The sequence below is a fragment of the Propithecus coquereli genome, unplaced genomic scaffold (genome assembly GCF_000956105.1).
Source record: "Propithecus coquereli isolate 6110/MARCELLA unplaced genomic scaffold, Pcoq_1.0 Scaffold115, whole genome shotgun sequence".
Classification (NCBI taxonomy): domain Eukaryota; kingdom Metazoa; phylum Chordata; class Mammalia; order Primates; family Indriidae; genus Propithecus; species Propithecus coquereli.
This window is the reverse complement of record NW_012135525.1, coordinates 5,740,380-5,764,922: the sequence shown is the minus strand read 5'-3', so window position 1 is coordinate 5,764,922 and position 24,543 is coordinate 5,740,380. Positions and strand designations below refer to the sequence as shown.

The 24,543-nt window shown below is 37.3% G+C and overlaps 1 protein-coding gene across 1 annotated transcript in view; it reads left to right on the top strand.

The window, feature by feature from the left end:
* BICC1 (BicC family RNA binding protein 1) overlaps positions 1-24,543 on the top strand; it is a 273,849-nt gene that overhangs the window by 217,675 nt on the left and 31,631 nt on the right. The window contains exons 4-10 of the mRNA XM_012657443.1: positions 12,608-12,687; positions 14,549-14,707; positions 16,345-16,398; positions 16,925-17,119; positions 17,343-17,594; positions 19,659-19,790; positions 22,437-22,623. Coding sequence (XP_012512897.1) covers positions 12,608-12,687; positions 14,549-14,707; positions 16,345-16,398; positions 16,925-17,119; positions 17,343-17,594; positions 19,659-19,790; positions 22,437-22,623 — 1,059 coding nt within the window. The remainder of the gene's footprint in view (positions 1-12,607; positions 12,688-14,548; positions 14,708-16,344; positions 16,399-16,924; positions 17,120-17,342; positions 17,595-19,658; positions 19,791-22,436; positions 22,624-24,543) is intronic.

The following is a 24,543-nucleotide window of genomic DNA, read 5'->3' as shown; positions in this document are numbered from 1 at the left end:
AGATTTCATATAAAGATCTCTTTCTTGCTGGATGCAGTGGCGTGTGCCTGTATTCCCAGCTGCTCCGGAGGCTGAGGTGGGAGGATCGCTTGAGCCAGGAGTTCTAGGCTGTAGTGCGCTATGCCGATTGGGTGTCCGCACCAAGTTTGGCATCAATATGGTGACCTCCTGGGAGAGGGGCACCATCAGGTTGCCTAAGGAGGGGCGAACTGGCCCAGATCAGAAATGGAGCAGGTCAAAACTCCAGTGCTGATCTGTGGTGGGATTGCGCCTATGAGTAGCCACTCCACTCCAGCCTTGGCAACATAGCAAGACCCCATCTCTTAAAAAAAATTCTTTTTCTTTAGTAAAAGGATAAAAGTAGGATTTTCACTCCAATAAAGTATAAAAAACTTTTTAAAAAGAGAAAGGGTTAAACAACAGTTAGATTCAATTATGGCTTTTCTCATGAACCTTCCATTTTTTCCTGTTTGTTACTGTTTTCTCCTGTGTCTTTTATGATAACTGAAAGGAAGTAATGATGAACTGAAAATTGATGTTGTCTTATTGGTTAGTGTTCATGTTTTAAATGTAGTTACTGAAATATAATTGTTGAAAATTTCTGAACAGAAGATAAATACCAGCTTGCAGTAATGCCAAACAAAACTGAATCCTTGAAGGATTTCAAGATATGTTCTCTTAATATCTTTATAAAATTTCATACTCTTTAGACCAATACCTGCTTAGCTTTTTTGGAGAATTTATAGATCCACTCGGAAAAATTTACCAATACACATGTACATAGTCTTTGAATGAAATTATAGGCAGGTTTACAGGCTCCACAAAGAATCCATAGATGACCTTCCCCCGCACCCCATTCTCAGTAAGAAACTCTGACTGATTCAGTGGTTACAGAAATCTCATTTCAATACATTTGAAATAGGGACCAAAAAGATAGGTTCGGTAAATATCTTTGAAACAGTGATTTTTTTGGGGGTGGAACATACAAATAAATTCCTTTAGAGGTAAAAGTTGTACAGAAGCCAAGACAATAAAGAAATCCAAAAATGCTGCTGAATCCACACATATTTCTCAAAGGTCCTATAAACATTACAACACATTTATCAAGGAACATCTGAAGGTGCCAAGATACTTCCAGTAATAAGCATGATCATATGATGAAAATGTGTTTGCATAGCCTTGGGTGGGGAGGGAGAGGGAGGGGAGGAGGGAGGGGGGAGGAAGAGAGCAAGTAAAGAGTAAGCTGCATTAGTGGTTCCCTCCTGTAGTTGTGAAATGGACTTGTATTGAACAAGTTAGAAGAAATCAGTCTCTCCAAAGAATTGTCTGCTGAGACCTAAGGAGTATTATTTTTAACCTATATAAGGCATGGCGTCCACCCCCTAAAAGTTAGTGCTTTGTAGAGAAAGGAGACATGCGTATGTACTGAACGTGGGTTCTCCACTTCACCACCCCGACCTCCCTGCGCACTCTCTCGCTAGGAGGTGAAGAGGAATTGGTGGAAAACAAAATTAACTCCAAATGGTTTAAATAAGAAACTCTAACAAGGGGCTGTTTATAGTAGAAAGGGTTAGGTGAGCATGCAAGTGGATATTAATAGATGATGAGCACAAAAGCTGGAAGCCATTATCGCCCAAGGGCTGAAGGGGCCAGGGGAGGACAAGGATTGTGAGAGCCCAGTGAAAAGGGAGGCTGTGGTGAGACACCAACCGCTCCGTGGACCTGGAATCATGCAGCCCTGCAGCTGCCGCCAGAGGTGCTGGTCCAGGTTCCTGGGCACCAAGTGGGGCAGAGCCAAAGACAGAAGAACCCTGAGGCAGGGGCAAATGGAGCATAACCAGATTCCATTTTTCAACTCTTGAACTTCTCCGAGAAGACCCAAGCTCTTATTAGTTGCCACCCTGGTGAAACTGTTTAACTTCCTGTGATGAGGGTACTGTCCTTCAAGGTTTTTATTTACTTACGTTAATAGGTGGTTTAATCACACCCTCAGAGTGATACATAAATACTGCTTTTCTAAATGTCCTTGCTTGGGAGACATTGGAACATTCTCTAAAGAAAGAGCACTATACCCTTACTACCAGGATGGCCCTTGTTTCCATTTATTTTAGAAACCATTACTTAAGAAAAAGAGAGACTTGCCATAAATGTCTGAAAGAATCCCATGTGTGCTTAGTGGTGGCTGTAAACACATGGCCTCCACCAACTGTGTGGACTCGGTTCCAGCTTTGTCTTTCGGTGGAAATTAACCCCACCATTATATATCCTTGCCCAGTTTTCCTAGGGCATTCCGTATGCAGAGCCAAAGTATGTCAGTAAAATATTAAGAGTAATGGCACAGCAAATAAAAAGAGATAAAGTTGAGAAACTGCATGGCAAAAAGCCTGTCACAGAATTATGGATGAGAAAGAAGCAACTTTCCTAACTGAGAAAGCATTGTCGTCATTATTGTTAACATTTAAAGGTCTCAATTTTTAAGGGACTTCTTGAAACATTGTACTTGGAAAAAAAGTTTTGACTTAAATACGTTTTGTTTTAAAGTACAAGCATGTAATTTGAATGAGTTGATCTCAGACTTTGCTGATACAGATGATCTTTTAAGGTATGAGTATGTTTTCCACATTATAAATGTATAGTTGTTCGTGATGGAAAATATAGAAGAGCTTGAAGCATAAAATAAAAATTACCTTTGACTTTATTACTTAGAACTAATCACTATTAATTTGGTTGTTTTCCTCTTAATATATGTGTCTTCCTTAATATATGTGTCTTCCTCTTAATATATGTGCATCCTTAAAATGAAATTAGATTGTGTTCCTTTATTAATCTTTTCAAATTGATTTCTAGATATTTTACACCAATTTTTATTTCCACCAAGAGTATGTTAAAGAGTTTATTTTTGTTGGCCTTATAATTTTAAAAACTTTTCCCAATTTTATAAATAACAATGATTTAGTAAGATTGAACTTTATTCCTATTTGTATATTTATTTACCATTTTTCTGTTGGATTATTTATCCATGTTTTTTGTCCATTTTCCTATGGGGAAATTATGGGTTTTTCTCTTGATTTATAGGAACTTTCTGTATAGAAAAAAAAATTTATCTTTCTTGTTAGAAAGGATAAGACTAATTAACAGATGATGTTTAATTTCTGTAACTTTTGATGAGAAGCCACAGCCTTCTTGCTCATAGAACAAAAGCCAATTTTAAAAGACTAAACTCTCAAATTTTTTATTATTTAATATATTTAAGCAGGACCTGTGGATAAGTGCTGATTTAGAAATCGTTAGGCCTCAGAGTAACTTTAGATATTTTTATTAGGAAAAATGAAGGACTGTTTTGAGGTTATTTGACAATTTAAGTTGTATTCCCACTCCTACCCCCCAAAGATATAAATCTCTTTGGATTGAGAGATTAAGACCCTTGGTTCCTACTTAGTAGAAATAGTTACCAAAAAGTATGAGAAAAACATAATACACAGTTGAGGAGAGGGATATGAATATTGTTGCCCGTATATGTTGTTTCATGAAAAGAACCTATTAGTAGCTGTTAAGCTATTCTGTAGAAGGTGGGTGTGAGAAGAAAGGATTGGCAGATAGGCATTTTCCAAATGATAATTTTCTTTAAGGACATTTACCTAATATTAGGCCTTTTAAATTTTTGTGAAAATTACCAACTTTCTTGAGATCATGAATAAGCTCGAAACAGTCTTTCACACGTAGTCAATTGTACCTATAATTAGCTGCTCTTTAGTGTAACGTAGAAAACTTTCTCACTAGACCTTTCAACAAAGATGAGAAAGGTGAAGAATTTTAATGCCAGTCTCAAGTTGGTGAATTATTTTTAGAACTGAATTCCTAAAAGTTTTGCTGTTTCCTGCATACACCCTTAATTGTGCTTCAGATATCTTCAAAAGACAGAATTTCTGATTTTTAAATTCCTGCTCTTAGTAGGCAGACATAAAGAGATCATGTATGTGGTATGATGTGGTCACATCTTTATTTACGGGAATTTCCTAATGGAATGCGTGTGAACCCTTAAATGCGTGTGAACCCTTAAATGCGTTGTGGCTTATTCTGTAATGGCAACCAGCAGTTGTGTGTTAAAATTTTTCACAAAAAGTCCCAGCTGTTGTAAAAAGGAACAATCTGCCCTGGCCATAGATTACAGCGCTTTGGGTTTAGACCACAAGCAATACCTCTGGGACCTGTCATGTACACTGTGGACATCAGTATTCCTTGGAGAGAGAATGAAGATTAGTCACATCTGGCTCTTAGAAGTTCTTGCATAACTTGCTGTTATCTCGGTACAATTTCCTGGGGATTCTTCATCCTGGCACATGCCTTCTTCCCACTTCAGTGTCCCCTCCTTCATGAAAAGGACCACCGAGTATTGGCCTGGGATTCCTTTGCCATTCCAGAGGGCTGGTATTCAGTGTCCCCTCACTTTGGGTCCCTGCATTATCGTTTGTCATGTGGGGTGGCTTGGCTTTGTTCCCACCGTCACTAGAGTTGCCCACTTCTAGCTCATACCTACGTGAATGTCGTCCCTTGCGGTGACCTAGAGCCACCCATGTTCTCTGTAGGATTGTTATATACAAACTATTCTGATGACTCCAGATTTCCTCCTGGCACTTAGTTTCCTTTCCTCCCTTTCCCAGAATCCTCTTCCTTATCTCTGGAATACAGAGCTCAGATGCCAAGAGGCTGCAGGGAAACTAATTGAGTTAGGCTTCGTGTTTTTAACTTTATTTTTCCACCCCTCCGTGTTCTGAAGCTAGATTTCTCTTGTGCTTTGGATTTTTTCATGCCCTCCTTCTACCTGAGCAGCAACTCTGAGATTATGCTTGGGGTTTAGTTTACACTGCATAAGATAAAGTGGTTTATAAGATAAAGTAGTTTACCCTTTTCCAATTCTCACACTCCTTAAATACATCTGTTTTTGGTTACTTCATCTGGTATGCCTTGATTTTGCTTTCTGCTTTGTTTGCATTTCGTTGTTTTTCTCTGAGATTATTTCGAGGTTTTTGCTGAGTCCCTATAACTCTGTTCCTGATTAAATAAACAGCTTTGATAAGTCACAGTGGAATCTTAACACAGGCATGTGCACAATTTACCTCTTCTATCCCTTATGCCTTATTTCTGCCGAAAGTCGAAAGGGCAGTGGAGAGACATGATGATAGCATTGCATCCTTATATTTTGAGCTCTGTTGTTGATTAGGCTAGAAATGTTGGTATTCCATCAGCGAAAGCTCTTGTTTATTTTCCAGCTAGCTTTGGGTTTTCTCAAGCTGGTAGCTCTTTTTCTACCCAGCTGATAAAGGGTCTATAGGTATGTGAGTGTACCTCCCACCCTTTGCTTTCATTCAGCAAGAACCTGCCTGGAGTATTCATTACCACAGTGACAAAGGCATCCCCTCTCCGATTGTTGCCGAAGAGGTGAGCTGAAAATTATCTCCATACTTGCTTTCTTGTGATTTGCTCACGTCGCTCATGCCACTGTCACGTCAGGAATGCTCTTTTCTCTGTTAAGTTTTAAGTTTCATTCTGTCAAATGGAATTTTGATATAGGAAGTTGCCCCGAGGCTTCATCGTGTGCAGGCTGATACGGACACCAATGAGAATGTTAGTCACATGAAAATTAGGTTTTTGAATTTAAAGTACATTTGGTTTTGCACTGCTGGCTATTTCCCTTCTCTTTTAGTTGATTAGTAAGGAGATTAATTTTTTCTGTTTTAAAATAAGGTAAATAAGGATGATTTTATGCCTTATCCTAAAGCAATATGCAGTTGACCTTTGAGCAGTTTGGGGGCCAGGGGTGCTGACACCATGCCTTTCCCCCCCACATAGTTTAAACTCCGAGTGTAACTTTACTCCCCCAAAACTGAACAGCTAATAGCCTACTGTTGTCTGGTAGCCTTACTGGTGACATAAACCGTCGGTTAACACATATTTTGTGTGTCACATGTATTGTATACTGTATCCTTACAATAGAGAAAGGTAGAGAAAAGAAATGGTATTAAGAAAATCATAATGAAGAGCAAATATATTTACTATTCATTAAGTGGAAGTGGATCATCATAAAGGTCTCAATCCTCCCTGTCTTCACATTGAGTAGGCTGAGAAGGAGGAGGAGGGAGAGGAGGGATGATCTTGCCGTCTCGGGTGGCAGAAGCAGAAGGAAATTGGCGCGTAAGTGGACCTGCACAGTTTAAACTTCTTTTGTTCAAGGGTCATCTGTAGTTGGTTTACAGAAGTCCTGCAGCAGGTGGGCTTGTTCTTTTTCCATCCCAGTTGAATCACCTGACACAGTATGGCTGCTCACAAACATTTGGCCTTAAATACATATACCCGGGCTCTTCCACCCCTGTCTTGAAATACATTCTGCCTTTTTATTCCAACTCAGTTTATTGGAATTCTTGTTGTCAAAGAACATTCCTTGAAAGAATCTGGAATCAACATTACTGGCTACAAAATAAGTGTAAAGTGCATTGGCTTCTTGTCGTCCTATTCATTCTCTTGAAATCATTTCCAGTCAGGTTTAATGAGTCAGTTCAGGTTTTCTTCAACTCTTGATAAAATATATATTTTCACTTTCAAAATGCTTATTCGTAAGTTATTTGACCCACGTACAGTTTTTGTCTAAAAAGGAAACTCCATTTCTCAAGAGCCGGGGAAAACTTGTGTGACAGTGAAATCTTGGCCGTGGCCAGTTGGCTCTGAGTTGAATTCACATTTGCTGATTACTAAAGTGAGTTGGCGGCCTGAAGGGAAAGTGATCACAAATCGCACACACGTTAAATGTCCTCAAATGGATTTGACGTAGAATCTTTCTTAGTGTGGAGTCGTCAGTGCATTTGTGTTGTGCCTGTGATCACATTCAGGAAGTGTCAGCGGGATGAACGCTGCCTTTCATCCACAATGGCACACCTGTAGAGTGTGTAAAACCAGGGGAAATCCAGTTGTAGACCCGTCATCAAGGTTCAGAGGCTGTTCTTGCCTACTCAGAAGCGGATCACTATGTCAGATACACAGTGTTTACAGCCCACAGCTTAAGGTTCTTGGAAACATTTCGGAGTTTAGGTGAGCTACTTATCATGACATACCAAAAAATGGTAAAATAAAGTCGTTTATCACGTTAATGTGATTTAAGAACCTTATAGTATTACTTTATATCAAAGAAATTCAAATTTGTAAGGAAGCGTAGCACCAATCTGACCACATTCCTCCTTTTATTTTTCTTAAAGAAACTGTATTCCAGAGGTTCTGTGACTCTTCCAAGGTGACAGTGCTCATTTATGGCTAATCTGGAATTGACTGTGGAGTCCACGTACTCTCACTGCATCATGAGGGAAATCGGTAGCGCATTGCAGAGTCAAATCACGAAAGGTTAACACGCTCTGAATGATATATGCCGGCTTTTTCTAGCCTTTCCAAATCAGCTAGTGCCTTTGAGATGTCTGGGGCTTTTTCTGAGACTTGATGTGTATTGACTCTTTGAGAAAATTGTAATCCTAGGGCCACATTCTTTCTTCTATAAAAAAATTTGGCCATTGCTACTTTGGAACTGCTTGCTGACAGTTGATATATTCCCAGGGGCTGCAGGAATTTCAGGGGAAGTTGGAGCTGCTCCCCTGTTTGTCCGCTCACCACTCTTGACAGATCCAAACTCTAGCTGATGTCCCTCTTGATTATATTGTTTCAGAGGCTAAAGCTCTTTAGGAGGAAATTACACTTGACACAAAAGTGAAAAGAGCCCTTGGCTAAAGGAAAGTAAATTCTGTCCAGTGGTCTCTTCTTTATGGCTTTAAGATCAGTTTGACAGTTTCGTTTGTATGCATAGAATGTGCCAGAGCTGTCCTGATTTCAAGCCATGGTATGGAACTTTTCCCCATAAAAAAGGTGCAACTCTAATAGGATGACTTTTATTTTGGGGTGTTGTCAGTGGGAGGCAAGGAGTTAGTCAAACGAGGGATTTTCTGTTGTTTTCTTTTTCTAAAAGAACATGCTGAAAGTGAAAGACTTATTATGAATTTTGGGGGTCGACTCTTTCACTCAGCAGTACCCAACCACTGGAGACAGGAAAGTAGCCACCAACAGATTGTTGGTGAAAGATCGGCTTAAATTCGTCCTGTGTCAACAGCACGTTACTTTCTGTAGCATAATAAAAGCAAATGGCTGATGTATTTTCTATAGGTTTTTCTGTGGGACAGGAATGAAGTGGGAAGGAGATTTAGGCTTGAGGAGAGAGGGAAGAGGCAGTAAAATATTCGCTAATGTTTCCAGGGTTGGGAATGTTTCCAAGGATAGAAAACCAAAGAGTAGAAGCCAGAGCACCAAGAGATAATCTTTTAAAACCATAACTACATTTAAGTTCATAAAAACATTCCAACTCTTTTAAATGTTTATTTTTATTGAAAATATGTTTTTTAGCAGATGTTCATGTGAAAATAATTATTGCCTTATCAAGTCTTTATGAAAGGTTTAGCATTTTTAAAAAAGGACACATTTTCTTTGCTGTTTTGCAGCATGCACATATAAAACACTCCTTTCATACACGTGGTCATAAAGTTGTGTAAAGGACATTGGAAACTAAGAATGGGGGAGGGTGGGAAGGGAGTGAGGGATAAAAACTTGCCTATTGGGTCCAATGTACACGATGCTGATGGCAGGCACACTAAAAGCCCTGACTTCAGCATTATATGACCCCTCCATGTAACAAGAACACTTGTACTCCCTAATATTTTGAAATAAAAATTATAAACAGTAAATAAATAAAATCCCTATTCACACACATGTCTGTCACAGCTTCATATCACTTAGTAAAGGTTGGATTACCATCTGGTCTTCTTCTCTTCCACAGGATGACACCAGAGAGATGTGAGCAGATGGATGGGGTGGGAATCTAAAAACAAGTCTGGATGAATATCTGACAGTTTTATGTATTTTTATAGAGGTACTAAGATCAGAATATTGGAGTAAGAACTATTGTGGGAAGTGCAGGACATACGGTCACCTTGGATATAAGGTTCAGGCTCTTGCTACTGAATTCCATCCCCTCCCTCTGTACTTAGCGATTGACTAAAATATGGGAGCCATGAAGCAACAGCCTACTCAGTATCTACCATTTATTTGGCACTATGTCAGCTACAAAACCAAATAAAACATGATTCCTGTGTTCAGGGAGCTTGAAGGTTGGTTATAAAGTAAGGAACATTATTTTTAGAGTAAATGTCTCAAAACCTTCATGCCTAAATTGGAGTTGTTCCTCAAAGCAATTACTTTTGAGAGGGGGAATCTATATGCTTATTCCCTATTTCTCTACTATCTTCTAACACTCTTTTTAGTGGACCTTTTCCTCATTTTTGTGTTTAATAGTGTGGTTTGATACTTTTGACTTTTCTCTGTTGAGTATTTCCAGAATGAGTATGAATGAAAGCTTAGTTTCTTGTGGTATTATACAGACACGTTTGAGTTGTAAACTGTAACAGGCATTGACAGCAGAGAACTGTATTCCAGGAGTGAGAATGAGTAAGTTAAGTTCAACCTGGAGTAAGAGCCCCACATCTTGTGTGTATCTTCTAAGCAAGGGCAAAAGAGGGGATGAGAAGTGCAGTGCTATTATCCACCTTAGCAGTCTAAACCAGAATTGTGTCATGTTTGTTTCTCTCGGTCTTTATTAAACTGGACTATTTAAAAACCCACTTTTCAAAAAAAGTGCTAATTCAGGTCCTGGAGACAAATGTACATAGTGGTGACTGTAGTTGATAATTTATATTTTTGGTCACTAGATGGTGCCCTTTCACTTCGAAAGACTTTTCTATTGCGCCTTCTGCTTTTTATTTTGCTTATTGTTAGGCTGATGCAAATATGATGGAAAATCAGATTCTTTGTTAAATTAGATCTAAAAGTTCTCTGTTCCTCTACAGATGCATAGGAATTTTAATGTGGTTATCCAACCTAAAGTAATAGGTTTACAGATTATCATGCTACTCAATACTTAATTTATGTTATGAGAAAAATACATTTTTATCCTGTAAAGCATTTTGTATCATATGTATTTGGTGTTGGTGAATAGATAAGCGACTACAATTAAAATATTTGTGTGGTTTAATCTGCTGTTGCCTATGGTTCATTTAAGAATCACTTGGAAAACCAATAAAATGCCCATTACCAGGTCCTCAAGGCCTGGGAACCTGTAGTTTAGCAGGCAAATTTTGAGAAACACTGGGTTGTAGTCACCCACGGTAGAAGTGAGCATTTTCAGTACAGGTTAACACCAGTGTCAGCCAACAGTAACCCAAACCAAAGTTAAGGATAGTTGAGACTGAAATTTTGAAGGTAGACAACTCTTTGTGTAAATATTGCTTAGAAGAGATATAATGGACATAGTAAGAATTACTGAAGAAAATGCTCTGTTTACATAAGTGTGGTCAAAGTTGGCCAGGGTATTACAGAGAAAAGGTGGTCCTGGTCCTCATGAGGATCATTAGGGAACAAGCAATGGAAATAAGAGATGCTGGACCATTGGGTTCTCTTTCAGCTTGTGGGGGTCAGACATTCCCTGTGTCCTGCACTTAGGCCCTCACTTTATAATAGCTGATATTTAAAATATTTTAGAAAGTTTCAACCAATCTTAAGGCCTTTGGTCTTCGCAATGCCCCTGTGACAGGTTAGGTGTCAGAGGAGGGATTAAAAAACAGGATAAGAAGATGTGCCTGAGGCCAAGAGCAGCCAGCGCAGGGCAGGGGGTGGAAGTGATGGCACTGACTCAAATAAGCACAGCTGCTGGATGCCCCCCAGGAGGCCAGAGGCAGTCCTGAACTCCAAAGCTATGTGGTGCACCATTGTAAACTATGATTTCATCACCTTAGTCCTATTAATAACAGTGGGTAGCTTTAAGAATATGGTTTGGTTCTTTCTTTTCTTCCTCCTTCACTTTTTCTTCTCTTTTTTGGGGGGCGGGAGAGAGGGAATTGCCCAATTGCACCTTTAGAATATGATGTGCTCAGCGTGGCATTGTTAGTCACCAGGGTTGTGGGACGGGGGTGGGGAGATCACAATATCAAGAGGTACAACATCTGTCCGGAAAGTATCCAGCCACGTAATATATACTCATTATATTAACAATGGCTCAATATTTTCCAGACAGACCTCATATGTGTGGTTTAGATAAAATTCCCACCCTGTGATTCTGATTCCTTATCCTAGAGAATACATGCTTTAGAAGAGTTGATGATTCAGGCAGATCTACTAGTTAATTGTGAAAGGTGCTCAGTAAACATTTGGTGACTCCGTCAACTGACTCAATGCATAGTACAGGAGATAAAGGACTCCGCTGAGAAGTCAGTACATTGTAGGCACTCAGTAAGGTTGGTATTATCGATGGTTGTGATAATCATAATAAATTTTCTGTGTGTTATTCAGCTTTGTCAGTAAAGCTAATGGCTATAGGACTTTTGCCTTACCCCAGAATGGTCTTCATCTGTGTCAGGCTGACCTCTAAGGTAATAGAACACTTAGATTGCTGGAGTGACTTAAAAACCTGATTAAAGAAAGAACTGAAGAGGCATGTCCCCAGCCCTTTGGCTCTGATGTCTCTCCCTCCACCTGGAAGATTCCAGCTCAGCCAAGTGTCCCACCTCCTCTAAGCCTTTACTCAAACCTCACTTTCTCAATGAAGCCTACTGCTCCCGCCTCCCCCCTCCCACCCCCCGCTTTCTGATAGTTGGTACTCCTCATCCTTTTGTCTTGCTCTCCTTTTTCTTTATTCCATAACATTTATGTTCTAATATATTAGATAATTTGATTCTTTTTTTGTCTCCCTGCACAAGACTGCAAGCTTTCTGTGGCCAGGGGTCTTTTTCCTTCATTATCTATCCCCTGGTCCCTGGAACAGTGCCTGTGCATAGTTAGAAGTTCAGAAAATATCTGTCGAAGATTTAATGCTTTCCTGTGTAAAATTCAGAGGCAGTAATAAACAATAGACAGCATGTATTAGTCACCGAATACTAACTCTGGATAAATATTAAATAATTCCTCAATGAAAATTAAATTTTTTTTCTATTAACCCTGATCTGTAAGGATATCTTCTAAATTATTACATAGTTTAAAGTATGGATCGATAGTAGGAAGATACTGGATTATAATGACCAAGCTTCTGAGTGGTTTTCTGGGACAAGTTACCAGACCACTCAGTGCCTTAGTTTCTTCTGTAAATAACCTCACAAAGCAGTGCTTTATGGATTAAATGAATTAATGCATTTAAACCTTTAGAACAGGGCCTGGAATGTAATGAGCTAAAATAGTAAGTTCAGTTTATAGACTCCTCACTTCTTTAAAAATAATTATGATATATTTATTTTGCAATTATCATATGATATACTTATTTTGAAAAAAATTTTAAAGTTAAATGGATTAGCAAATTTCCAGAGGGAAGAAAGCCACAGATAATGTGCAATTTGGGTATTTTCTGTATTCCTGTTTTTTTTTTTTTTTTTTTAATAAAACAAATATTGAATTTATTTTGGATCTGTTAGGTCCTAACTCAGTGCTAAAGCAGAGTTTGGGGGTTTTACATGAGCCTTTTGTTTCTGATTTCTTATAGATCCCCATATTAAGGTTTCTGGAAAGAAGGAAGATGTTAAAGAAGCCAAGGAAATGATCATGTCTGTCTTAGACACAAAAGTAAGTGAATGTTAAGGACACTCAGATGTCAGAACCTTGTCTCTACAAGGGCTACTTCATGCCGTTATGAAAGAACCATTTGGAGAAGAAAAACCAGGAGAAAGTAATGGTGGGTTTTAAAATAAGCACATGTGATTCTACAGTGGATGTAAAGTTCTGTTTAATATTTGAATAGGTTCTCTCATGCTGGGTAATTGAACTATACACACACACACGTACATATTAATATATATGTATATATGTAATATATGCACATATGTATGTACATATATACCATCTTCAGAAACATAAATTGGCCCTAGGTAGCATAGGGTAAGTAATAAAGATTGTAATAATTAACATATTTGCCTTTATGATGCCAGTAGAAAACTAGAATGATCTTCTGCATAGCTCTGTGTTGTATGTGTGATGGCATGAAATTTGATGCTTTCTCTTATGTAATCATGCTCACTCTCTCTCCAGGTATATATATGTATAGAGAAATAACACGGAAGTTTAAATATGTAAAAATGTATATTCATGTGTGAGAATTTATTCTCCTTAATGAACACATCTAAATCACTTATTGTATACCAGCCACTTTGCTAAGCACTTTACATTTTACAAAAATTAATTTGTTCAATCCTCATAACTAAGTCAATATAGAGATACTAAGTAATTTGCTCAGGATCCCAGAGCTGGTAAGTGAGGAGGTGGGATTCAAATCCAGGCTGTCTTGTTCTTAACCACTTTGTTTTGCCACCTGGTATTTCATTAGAATGGTCTCTGATCTCTCTCTCTTGCTTGCTTTCTTTCGTTCTTCCTCTTTTTATGTCTGTCTTCTCTTTGTTCTTTTTAAAAAAAATTTTTAAAATCATTTACCTTACAGTTATTAAATATTTTAGAATTTTCTCCAAAAGGGGGATTGATTTTTTGTATTTCAAAGGTTAAACTTAGAGAAGAACTAAGTTTAAAAATAAAATATTTAATGGGTGTTTTAACATGTAAGAATTCAGAAGGTTTAAACTTATTGATATTTTTAAAATCTTGTTGTATTTTGACTTTTTGATTTTACTTTTTAAGGACCGAAGAATTTCAGTAACAGTTTTATAAATGAGAAAGGATTTCATGTCAGTCTTTACAATTTTACAACATTAAATTTCATACCAAAATTACATACATGAATTCCATTATGACCATAGTGTTTTTATTCATTTTGTCTTGGAATTTTACATTTTGCTTTAACATAACAAATATACTTTGTATTAATTTACTTAAGCCATTTTATTGCCAGGCATCTATGCTTTGTGACCTTTTCCTCACCCTTCTTCCTACCAGAGAGAATAATAGATCTACTTTGTAACATTTAACATACATATATAGAAGTTGTTAAAGCACATTTGTAAATATTTCCTTATTCACAGTTTTGAGCTTTATTTTTATTTCTAGTTTTCTATCATCTTAGTCCTACAGTCCTATTAACATGCATATCTTGTAATTGTGTTTTTGTCTATTTTTAGTTATTTGAATTAAATGTTTCATGAAAAATGTCTTTAAAGAGAACGTGAGTAACTTATTTGTAATTGTAGTTGACTTTTTCTAAAGACTATTTTCCAAAAAATTATCTTGGTAAAGACTATATTTTCTATTTCTTCTGACAAATTTGTCTTAAACTGAGAATTTCTTTTTTATAATCAAAGAGAAATGAATTAATAGAAATTGAACCCTTGTAGATGTAGATGGTCTTATTAAGGAATTCGAAAGATTACCTACCGGCTCATTTTTTGTTAGTACTGTTCTGATTCCCTTGGCAGCCAAGCGTTTTAGGAAGTTGGTCTTTCCTTTTTCATGCATCAGTTAACAATACCTCATTTCTACATAGAGCAATCGGGTCACGTTGAAGATGGATGTTTCACATACAGAACATTCACATGTAATCGGTAAAGGTGGCAACAATATTAAAAAAGTGATGGAAGAAACTGGATGCCACATCCACTTCCCAGATTCCAACAGGAATAACCAAGCAGAAAAAAGCAACCAGGTGATTTGTCTTTTCATGTGAACTTTTATGGGGTGAATTACAGCCTTCATTTTCAGGGTGCATGTCTTTTTTGAGAGGTGAGAACAAAAAAGTAGTCCTACAGTTGACATGTAGTATGCACTGTACGACTGCCTGCAAGGAAACTGAAGATGCTGTGCTTTTTTGAGGAGATGAGCTGTAGGTGGACCCTAAACTCTTGATCTCTAAATGGTTGATAAAAAAGAGGGGAGAATCTGATGGCCACAAAATGAAGCACCTAAGGAAAGGCTGAGGATGTATTTCTGTTAGAAAGGACCTGGAAGCTTGACAAGTTTCCATTGCCTGGATTCTGTCTGCAAAAACTCAGAAGTGGTCCTCTAGGCTACACCAGATCACCCTGTGAGAGGCAATGTGTGAATGCTTGACTTCTTACATTGAGTGAATTATGTCTCTCTCTAGTTTATATACATTTTTCATGGTTCTTCTGTTTGCAAACAAATGGAACTCATCTGTCCACATGTAAGCACTTTCAATACTTGAAGAACAGATAGTAGTTTTTTTTTTTTTTTTGAGACAGAGTCTCACTTTGTTGCTCGGGTTAGAGTGCCGTGGCGTAGCATAGCTCACAGCAACCTCAAATTCCTGGGCTCAAGTGATCCTTCTGCCTCAGCCTCCCAAGTAGTTGGGACTACAGGCATGCACCACCATGGCCAGCTAATTTTTTCTATATATTTTTAGTTGTCCAGCTAATTTCTTTCTATTTATTTTAGTAGAGATGGGGTCTCGCTCTTGCTCAGGCTGGTCTCGAACTCCTGAGCTCAAATGATCCGCCCGCCTTGGCCTCCCAGAGTGCTAGGATAACAGGCGTGAACCACTGTGCCCGGCCAACAGATAGTATTATTTGTGTTATTTGGAAGTGTTCTCTCTTCTAAACTAATCATAATACTAGAAACTGTGAGCCACAAAGATGAATAAGAAATAGTCTTTTCTCCACAGGGACTAATGGTGACAGTGGGATGTATGCATAAGGTACGAGATAGAAAGCCATAGTAAAAGCAAGGGCAATCAATATTTGGAATATTTGACAACTGGTATTGCATGGCCATCAGCCCAAAGAGTAGTGTCCTGGAACCCCTGTACCCCCACCCCAATGCCAAGACTAATGCTGTAATTGATGAATCATGGGAAGGTCCAAGAGATCCCAAGAGAAAGCTCCAGGTGGGTGTTAGAGCAATGATTATTCACTATCTGGTGTGGAAGAAATTCAACATTTTCAGAACCTAGTGCAGCCATATCACAGAATATTGATATGCATCTGGTATGCAAAGAGTTTAAACAAAAGGGAGAAAATGCAGTGAACAAGAATAATTATAAAGAGAGTAGGATGGCCTCGTGGGGGCTGTGGAGCTTCAGGTAAGTCCAAGGTATGATACAGATCAGGTGGCACAAATCACCTGAGCATCTCATTAAAATGCAAATTCTGATTAAGCAAGTCTGGATTAGGGCCTGAGATCCTTCACTTTTAACAAGCTTTGAGATAATACTGTTGCTATTTGTCCCTCGACGACACTTTGAATAGCAAGGATGTAGATTAACTGGAAAAGCAGATGTGAATTAGATTGAAATAAATCTAATTCTGTATTTTCTTACTTTTGCAGGTATCTATAGCAGGACAACCGGCAGGAGTAGAATCTGCCCGAGTTAGAATTCGGGTAACTTTTTATTACTTTAATATTTGTATGTTGATGTCAGCAACATTTGTATTATAAGGCATTAAAAATCATAATCTATCATTTTATAACCAAATCATATGTTTAGTAAGTAGAAAATAGTGGCAAAAGTTGTTTTAATGTGTTTTTCAGCATTCATTATGTAAATTTTTATTGTAGGCATTTAAAAAATGAGTTTCTATGTTATTTATCCTCTTTTTTTCATCTATGATGTTTCTTAGAGACATTCTGGATTTCATCTGACTGAGTGTCTCTGATGTTTTTAAATGATCCGAAAGAAGCCTGAGGAAAAATGCTGTAGGCATTATGAGTTACAAACTCTCAGATTTCACAAAAGATTCCTTTCATTTAAAAAAAAAAAATATATTAGTCTACCTAAGCTTATATCTGCAGTAAAAGCAATTTATGTTTGAAAATACATATTCAGAAAAGAACCAATGAATTATATACGTCTCTAAATGTATAATATTTTAACTATCTCCTTTGGGTTCTCATCATTTCATTTTAGGAGCTGCTTCCTTTGGTGCTGATGTTTGAGCTACCGATTGCTGGAATTCTTCAACCAGTTCCTGATCCCAATTCCCCCTCTATTCAGCACATATCACAAACGTACAACATTTCCATATCATTTAAACAGCGTTCCCGAATGTATGGTGCTACCGTCATAGTACGAGGGTCTCAGAATAACACTAGTGCTGTGAAGGTAAATGATTTAGATAATTCTGATCATCAAAATGTACAGATCATGCAAGTTTTATTTTTAAAGGATATTAGACTAGTTTGTTTTCCAGAATTTTCCTTTGTATTATATTTTGGCTTATAGAATTTGCTGTGTTCTTCCATAGCTGTTAGAAGTGGATAGAATCTTTCTCTCTATATGAATAGTTATTTTATAGGATTATTCCCCTCCCACCCATTTCTCATAGGAAGGAACCGCCATGCTGTTAGAACATCTTGCCGGGAGCTTAGCATCGGCCATTCCCGTGAGCACACAGCTAGATATTGCAGCTCAACATCATCTCTTTATGATGGGTCGAAATGGGAGCAACATCAAACATATCATGCAGAGAACGGGTGCTCAGATTCACTTTCCTGATCCTAGTAATCCACAAAAGAAATCCACTGTCTACCTCCAGGGCACCATTGAGTCTGTCTGTCTTGCAAGGCAATATCTCATGGTAAGATTACAGAAATAAGTGTTACCATTTTTATTTTTTGACCTTTTTGGATACACTGTGTTGCTGTACCCACTGTACTAAGGTGATATTTAAGAAAGTACTTTGGAAGCCTGGTCAAATAAGGAAGTTTCTTGGTAAAAGAAAATAACTGGAAGAGTAAGGTTCATCGTGCCTCAAAAGGTTTAATTTCATTGCCTAGGTGAGTAATTTTCTTGCAGTATTTTTTTTTTTTTTTTTAACTTAGGCCAGACACAGAAGAGGTTACATTGAAGTAATCGACTGTATTTTGTGGCATGGATACAAAGTGATTGTTTTCATCTGACATGTAATATTAGTGTGCAGTTTGCATTTGGCCAAAAAGTCTTCTGTTTAATCAGAAAAGTAAAAACATCATTTAAATTTCACCCTCAAAGACACAAATGTTGGCAGCCTGAAATATTTGTACGTTTCATAAATCTCTGATAAAATACTGTTTACAATTAAAATACCATTTAAGCCACAAATTTGAGCATCACTTATTGAAGAAAAACAGAGTTGTATGCTATAACTCAATACTGTCTCCAATTTATAGTTTACAATATTTCTGTCTTTCCTATATTCATTTAAAACCCCAGTGAGTGAGTTGGTATATAGTAACAAAATGGATGGATATAATGCTAGGCTCACAAATACTCTTATCAAAAACACCATTGTATTCTCTCATTCATTGCTTGACCTTTACTGACATTTGAATCAGTTAAGCATCAGGTGTGACCTTTGCTATTATTAACTTGCAGAATTTGTTTTTGAGAAACTTTAAGAAAATCCAAGTTTGTATTGTTTATTCCATTCCTCTGACAGATGAGAACTTGTTATAATCATTAAGGATTATAATCCAGGATTTTATTAAATTTGTTTTATTGTGAATAATTTTGTTTTAGCCAAATTATTTTATCAGATTATTTTTAACTACCAGTCAGACAGTATATTCATATCTAAGAATGGTTATGATTATTTTTCATATTTTCTTTTTTATGCTTACAAGTTTTTTAGACATTATTCTGTGCAGTTATGAATTCACATTCATACTTTGACCATACCTGCCAAAAATGAAATGACACATTATTGCACAATTTTGAAAGAAGTCAGGGAGAAATAAAAGGCTTTAACCTATATTTTAAATGCCATCACCTTTTTTTTTATAGCACCGTCCTTATAAAAAATCACTTTTATCCACAAGAGAAATGAAGCATAGTATTTCATTTTTATCCTGGTATGTTTAGTGGTAACTTCTCCTGAGATGTATGTACAAAATCCAGCAGCCAGTGAGCTAGCACTACATGGTTTCTGTACTGAGTAGATTAGGGGAAAGGAAGAAAGTATCAGAGAAAAAAATATCTAAACTCTTCAGTGCTAAAAGCGAGATAGTTAAATAAGGGATAATAGTAGCAATTTACTCCAGGAAGGAGGAAAGGTTTGAGCTGCCTTGGTAAGCAGGATTTGTGTTGGTGAAGGAGCCTTTGATTAGTTAAGATTCCAAAATGCAGGATCCCTTTAAAGGATAGTTTAGAGGCTGGTCTGTCTTGGAGGAAGGGCAGACATATAGGCATACAGATCTGTGGTTGGACAAGCAAGTCTGGGCTGAAATGCAGAGCTCTTTAAATGCTGGTACACGTTTAGTTTTCATTCAGGATACAGTAAAAAGCCACCATTGTAAGTCATTGAGCAAAAGCACAAGATTAGTACCCTTGGTGTGGTTGAGAATCTGGTTTCTACGATCACTAACAAAACTGAAGTGAGAGAATAAAGGAATTTTCCAAGGTGTACAGAGTGGATAAAAAATTCAGGACCAAAACCAGAAACTTAAGACATATAATTTTATCATCAAAAAAATAGTTTTCTCCCCCTCAACATTATTCCCACACTAATCCTCCAAGCCATGTGAAGGTATATAATTTAGCTATAATACTTTGGCTTACTCTTTGAATCTAGAAAATATTGCATTATTTGCAGGCATGTTAAATTATGAGGTGTTTAAATGATTAATTTTTTACCTCCTAAACATTCTGTTGTGACATTTTCTAGGGTTGTCTTCCTCTTGTGTTGATGTTTGATATGAAGGAAGAAATTGAAGTAGATCCACAATTCATTGCCCAGTTGATGGAACAGCTCGATGTCTTCATCAGTATTAAACCAAAGCCAAAACAGCCAAGCAAGGTTGGTTCAGAGTCTAGACCCGGAGAATCACGTATCGTATTGTATTGTATGTAGTGTTATTTTGCATACAAGTGTGTATTTGCCTATACATGAAACTAATACTCTATGCAGGTTGAGAATTGCTAATCCGAAGGTCTGAAATGCTCCAAAATCTGAAACTTTATGAGCACCAACATGACACTCCAAGGAAATGCTCATTGGAGCATTTCAGATTTCAGATTTTCAGTTTAAGGATGCTCAACCCAGTATAAATATTCCAAAATCTGAAAATGACAGAAGTTTAAAATACTTTTGGTTCCAAGCATTTCAGATAAGGGCCACTCAACCCATATAATATATACATCATTATATATTTAGTTACATAAATATAAATTTGTAACTATGTATTATTGATCATCACTTTCTTTATATGTGTGATTGGTTTTTGGAGTCAGTTTTCATAACCATTATTTTTTCTATAAATATATGAGAAAGAAAGAAAAACATTTTTTCTTAATTTGCAATCTGGTAACTTTAAGCTTTACTAAGTTACCAAAGAGTTGATAAAGCTACATACGTGTTACGTATGTATATGTATGTGTGTGTGTACATATCCAATGTAATTTTAAAAATTTAGAGTACTTAACTATATGCCAGCCATTATGCTAGCCTTGGAGATTTAAGGAATAGGTGCCTATTATTTTTAATAAATAAAACTTTAAGTACTGAATTGTCCTTAGTTCAGCCTTCCTGGAACTTTTCCTATAGGAAGTTGCAAAATTTCATTAATTACATTTACAGTAAAAATTTAATGTAACAAATCTGATTTTAAGTGCTAGTGAGAATGAGTAAACAGGAATGTTCCTACATTAATATTGTGTGTAAATTGGCACAACCACTTTGAAGAGCAATTTGGGACCATCTGATCACTTTGGAAGTGCTGATAACCTACCTGCAGCAGTTCTACATTCAGTTATACTCTCTGAAGAGTTGACTTCCAGAAGTCAACCAGCATTTGCTTTGCACCAGAATTCAACACAAGAATGGTGTTGAGTAAAAAAAAAGCAAATTGCATGATTATATGTACTAAATGGTTGCATTTAGGTAGGTGTACGTTTTTAAAGTACAAAGCATTGTCTGGCTGGATAGACAGCAAATTCATGATGAGTTGCCTTGGGACAGTAGGAAGGAATATGAAACTAGGAAAGTAAATAAGAGAATGTTTGATTTCTTTAACAAAAATCAGAAACAAAAAATAACAGTTCTGGGGTTTGGTACATAGTTGTTATATTAATCTTGGTTTTCTAAGTTTTTTAAAAAAACTCTTCAAAATAAAAGGATGTGTAAAATGTAACAGTGTTAAATTTATGAAAAGTTTAGAAGAAAAACATAGAAAATAATTCCTGAACTGAGTTGAGTTCCCTAACTTATTCTAATAAGTAAAACACCAGTCATGTGTTTTATTTTTTAATTTCTAAGCTATAAATCTTAAATGTAGAATGGTATGTGTTCAATATGTATTATATATAAGTTTGTGTATGTGTAAATGTGGTATTTGCTGTCCAACTGAAGAAAAATAATCATGCCTTCTCCAAAACAAAACTTTAAAGGAAAAGATAGCATTGATTCTAAGTGAACTTGATATAATGAATTTATAGTTAGATAACAGGACATTGATTTTATGTATTGTGAGCTTCATGTTTGACTAATTTGAGTTGACTAGGGTCGCTGTAGGTATCAGGATTAAGATAAAGACAGAAGAGATATTTGAGGGCTTGTGTATATAAAGATGGGTAGGCACAAGAAGAATTGCAAGAGTTCGGTAAGAAATTAGGGGTTGGAGAAAAACAGATTATAAATGAGAACTCTGGAGCCTTGTAGCATCCCAGAGCCATTGACTTATGCCTAGCTGGCCCCTATTTTAACTACTACTTTAACCACTTTCTCAGCCACAAATTTTCTTTACTGTGCATTGGAGGCTTTCCCCCATGGGCTCACATTCCCAGTTTTCAAAATGAGTCCATTGGGGGGGATAAATGATTTATTATTTAGCAATTTTTTTTTACCATAAGCTTTGCCATACATATGTCATCAATGAGGAATAGTGGTTACCTCAAAGTCTATTAGTTAACTAGTAGACTATAAATGTCAAACATAAGTGACTGTCATTATGCAGCCTATGTATGGTGACAAGTTTAATTTGGTTCGTAAAGATGAGATAAAAGCAGGGAAGCTTTTGCGTAAAGATGAGAGGCTGTCAGAGAATGGGCTGTGGAGTCGGACCCGCGGTCCCATCCTCTCGCTGCCCTTCCACAGCTGTGCCGTGAGAGACCTTGGCTAAGTCCCTTAACTTCACTGAACACGAATAACGATTCCCACCCCATGTGGTTTTGCTGAGAAATGGAACATGTACAGCTTCTGTCACAGCACTGGGAACACAAGATACGCCCAGTAAATGGTAACTAAGGTTTTAGAGTTTTACCAGAAGGAGTAAACTTAAAAAATAAGTGGTTAGAATTTGCAGTTGATTTTAAAGCAGCATTAATAAGTCCCCGAGTGGAATTCTTATTAGCATATTCATTTTCCACCTGCCTTCCCGACCCCCTTCCCCCATCCATTGTAGACTACTCGCATGTCACTTTTTTCCCCCATTATGTGTTTTCATAGTCTGTGATTGTGAAAAGTGTTGAGCGAAATGCCTTAAATATGTATGAAGCAAGGAAATGTCTCCTCGGACTTGAAAGCAGTGGGGTTACCATAGCAACCAGTCCGTCCCCAGCATCGTGCCCTGCCGGCCTGGCATGTCCCAGCCTGGATATCTTAGCTTCAGCAGGCCTCGGACTCACTGGACTAGGTATAAAATTTATTATTACAGTGCTTCTCAGTCACTGGGGAAATGCTTATCTGGTTCCCTTTCTCTCTACCATTCAGGTCTACATTTAAAGTCTATTTTTTTTTTCTTCTTCAGGTCCTAAGATCAGGTGAAAAGCAACAAAACTTGCACCAGTCCACTTTGGTTTTTTTGTTAGACTCTGGTTTTCTGTTATCTAGGTTCTCCCCATGTTGGCATATATAATCAAGGTCTGACTGTTTTATTTTCAGTGGCTGTGTATGTGCTTCTAAATTAAGAATGCCATTAAGATTGAAGTGAGCAGGCTGACTGTAATTTATGTGTTTGTTCTCTCTTGCATTTGCAATATTGCCATCATTCCCTAGAGATAAAGATTATCCCGTTTGCTTTTCAAAAAGTAATTGCAAATCTGTATGCGGGTTAGGGCGAGGAGGAGGTGAAAACAAGCAGAAGCCCCCTCCCCCAGTGGTGTTAGCTTTGCCTCACCAAGACACAAAGGACATCTAGCCTGCAGCCAGACCTGTGTTCACATCTAAGGCGGGGAATAGCAAAATGAGTAAACAACATCATCTCAGTGCTTTAGTTCTTTAAGAAAGCAGGGTGAGCCACTTAATAATCATCGTTATAGTTTATGGCCTCATCTATGGATTGCCATCTTATAGGCAGAAGTTAGTGTCTCTACACAGTTATGCTAGGTTCACTACTTTCTTGCATGTTTCTCAGTTGCCTGTATTTTAGTTAATGCAGTAATCTTAGCAAATCATTCTGCCTTGCTCAGTGTTGATTTGAAGCAAAAAATACTGTCAGCAAAATTACAAAATTTTTTCTAGTAGCTATTCTTTTACAAATTTTAATATGATTATAATATGATTGAGATTCCAAGTAGCCCTGCCTAGACATCATTACAGTAAAGAAGGATTTTTTTTTATCTTGGCCGCTAACCTACCAAAGTTGTTCCTTCCACTGGGACCTGAAGAGAGTCATCATGACATAGCAATGGTCCGGGCATGCTGGCTCACGCCTGTAATCCTAGCGTTCTGGGCAGATCATTTGAGCTCAGGAGTTTGAGACCAAAATAGAAAGAAATTACCTGGAGAACTAAAAATATATAGAAAAAATTAGCCAGGCATGGTGGTGCATACCTGTAGTCCCAGCTACTCGGGAGGCTGAGGCAGAAGGATCGCTTGAGTCCAGGAGTTTGAGGTTGCTATGAGCTAGGCTGATGCCATGGCACTCTAGCCCAGGCAACAGAGTGAGACTGTCTCAAAAAAAATAGAATAAAATAAAATAAATAAATAACATAGCAATGCCTGTGAGCCAGAAAATGCCAATTATATTACTTAGCAAGAACCAAGTTCATCCTGCACTAGAGAGAAAATAAGTGAGCAAAGACTCTGAATTACTCAATTTTTAAAATGTTTTCATGGCTATACCTATCCTGTAATACTTAATGATTTATGTGTATTCCTAGAAACTTGTTATAAATCCACATTTTGTTTTAGAACATATTTTAAATGCCCAAAGGGGAATTTAATTACTTAAATTCAAGCACTGACTCCTTAGAACAAAAAACAATATTTTTTTTCTGAGAAAACCTTTAGTCATTGAGAGGGAGCCCAAAGAAGTCATGTATGTGTTTCAACATACATTTAAAAACTGTTGCCTATAGCTCAGCCTATCTGTAAATGGGCTAAATAGATCCCTCCTACCGGAGGAAAACTTTCCATAGTCACTGATGAATGTGAGCGATTTGAAAAGGGTTTGGTTGGAAGCCGATGACAAGTGAATTACACAGAGAAATAAAAATGGGTCTCTGCTTGAGCATCCTGGCCAGTTGACATGAACACAAAGAACCTGGTGCTGCTCGGCGACCCTGACTGCCATCCAGGTTTGGGCACACCTGTCTTCCATCTCCTGATAGCA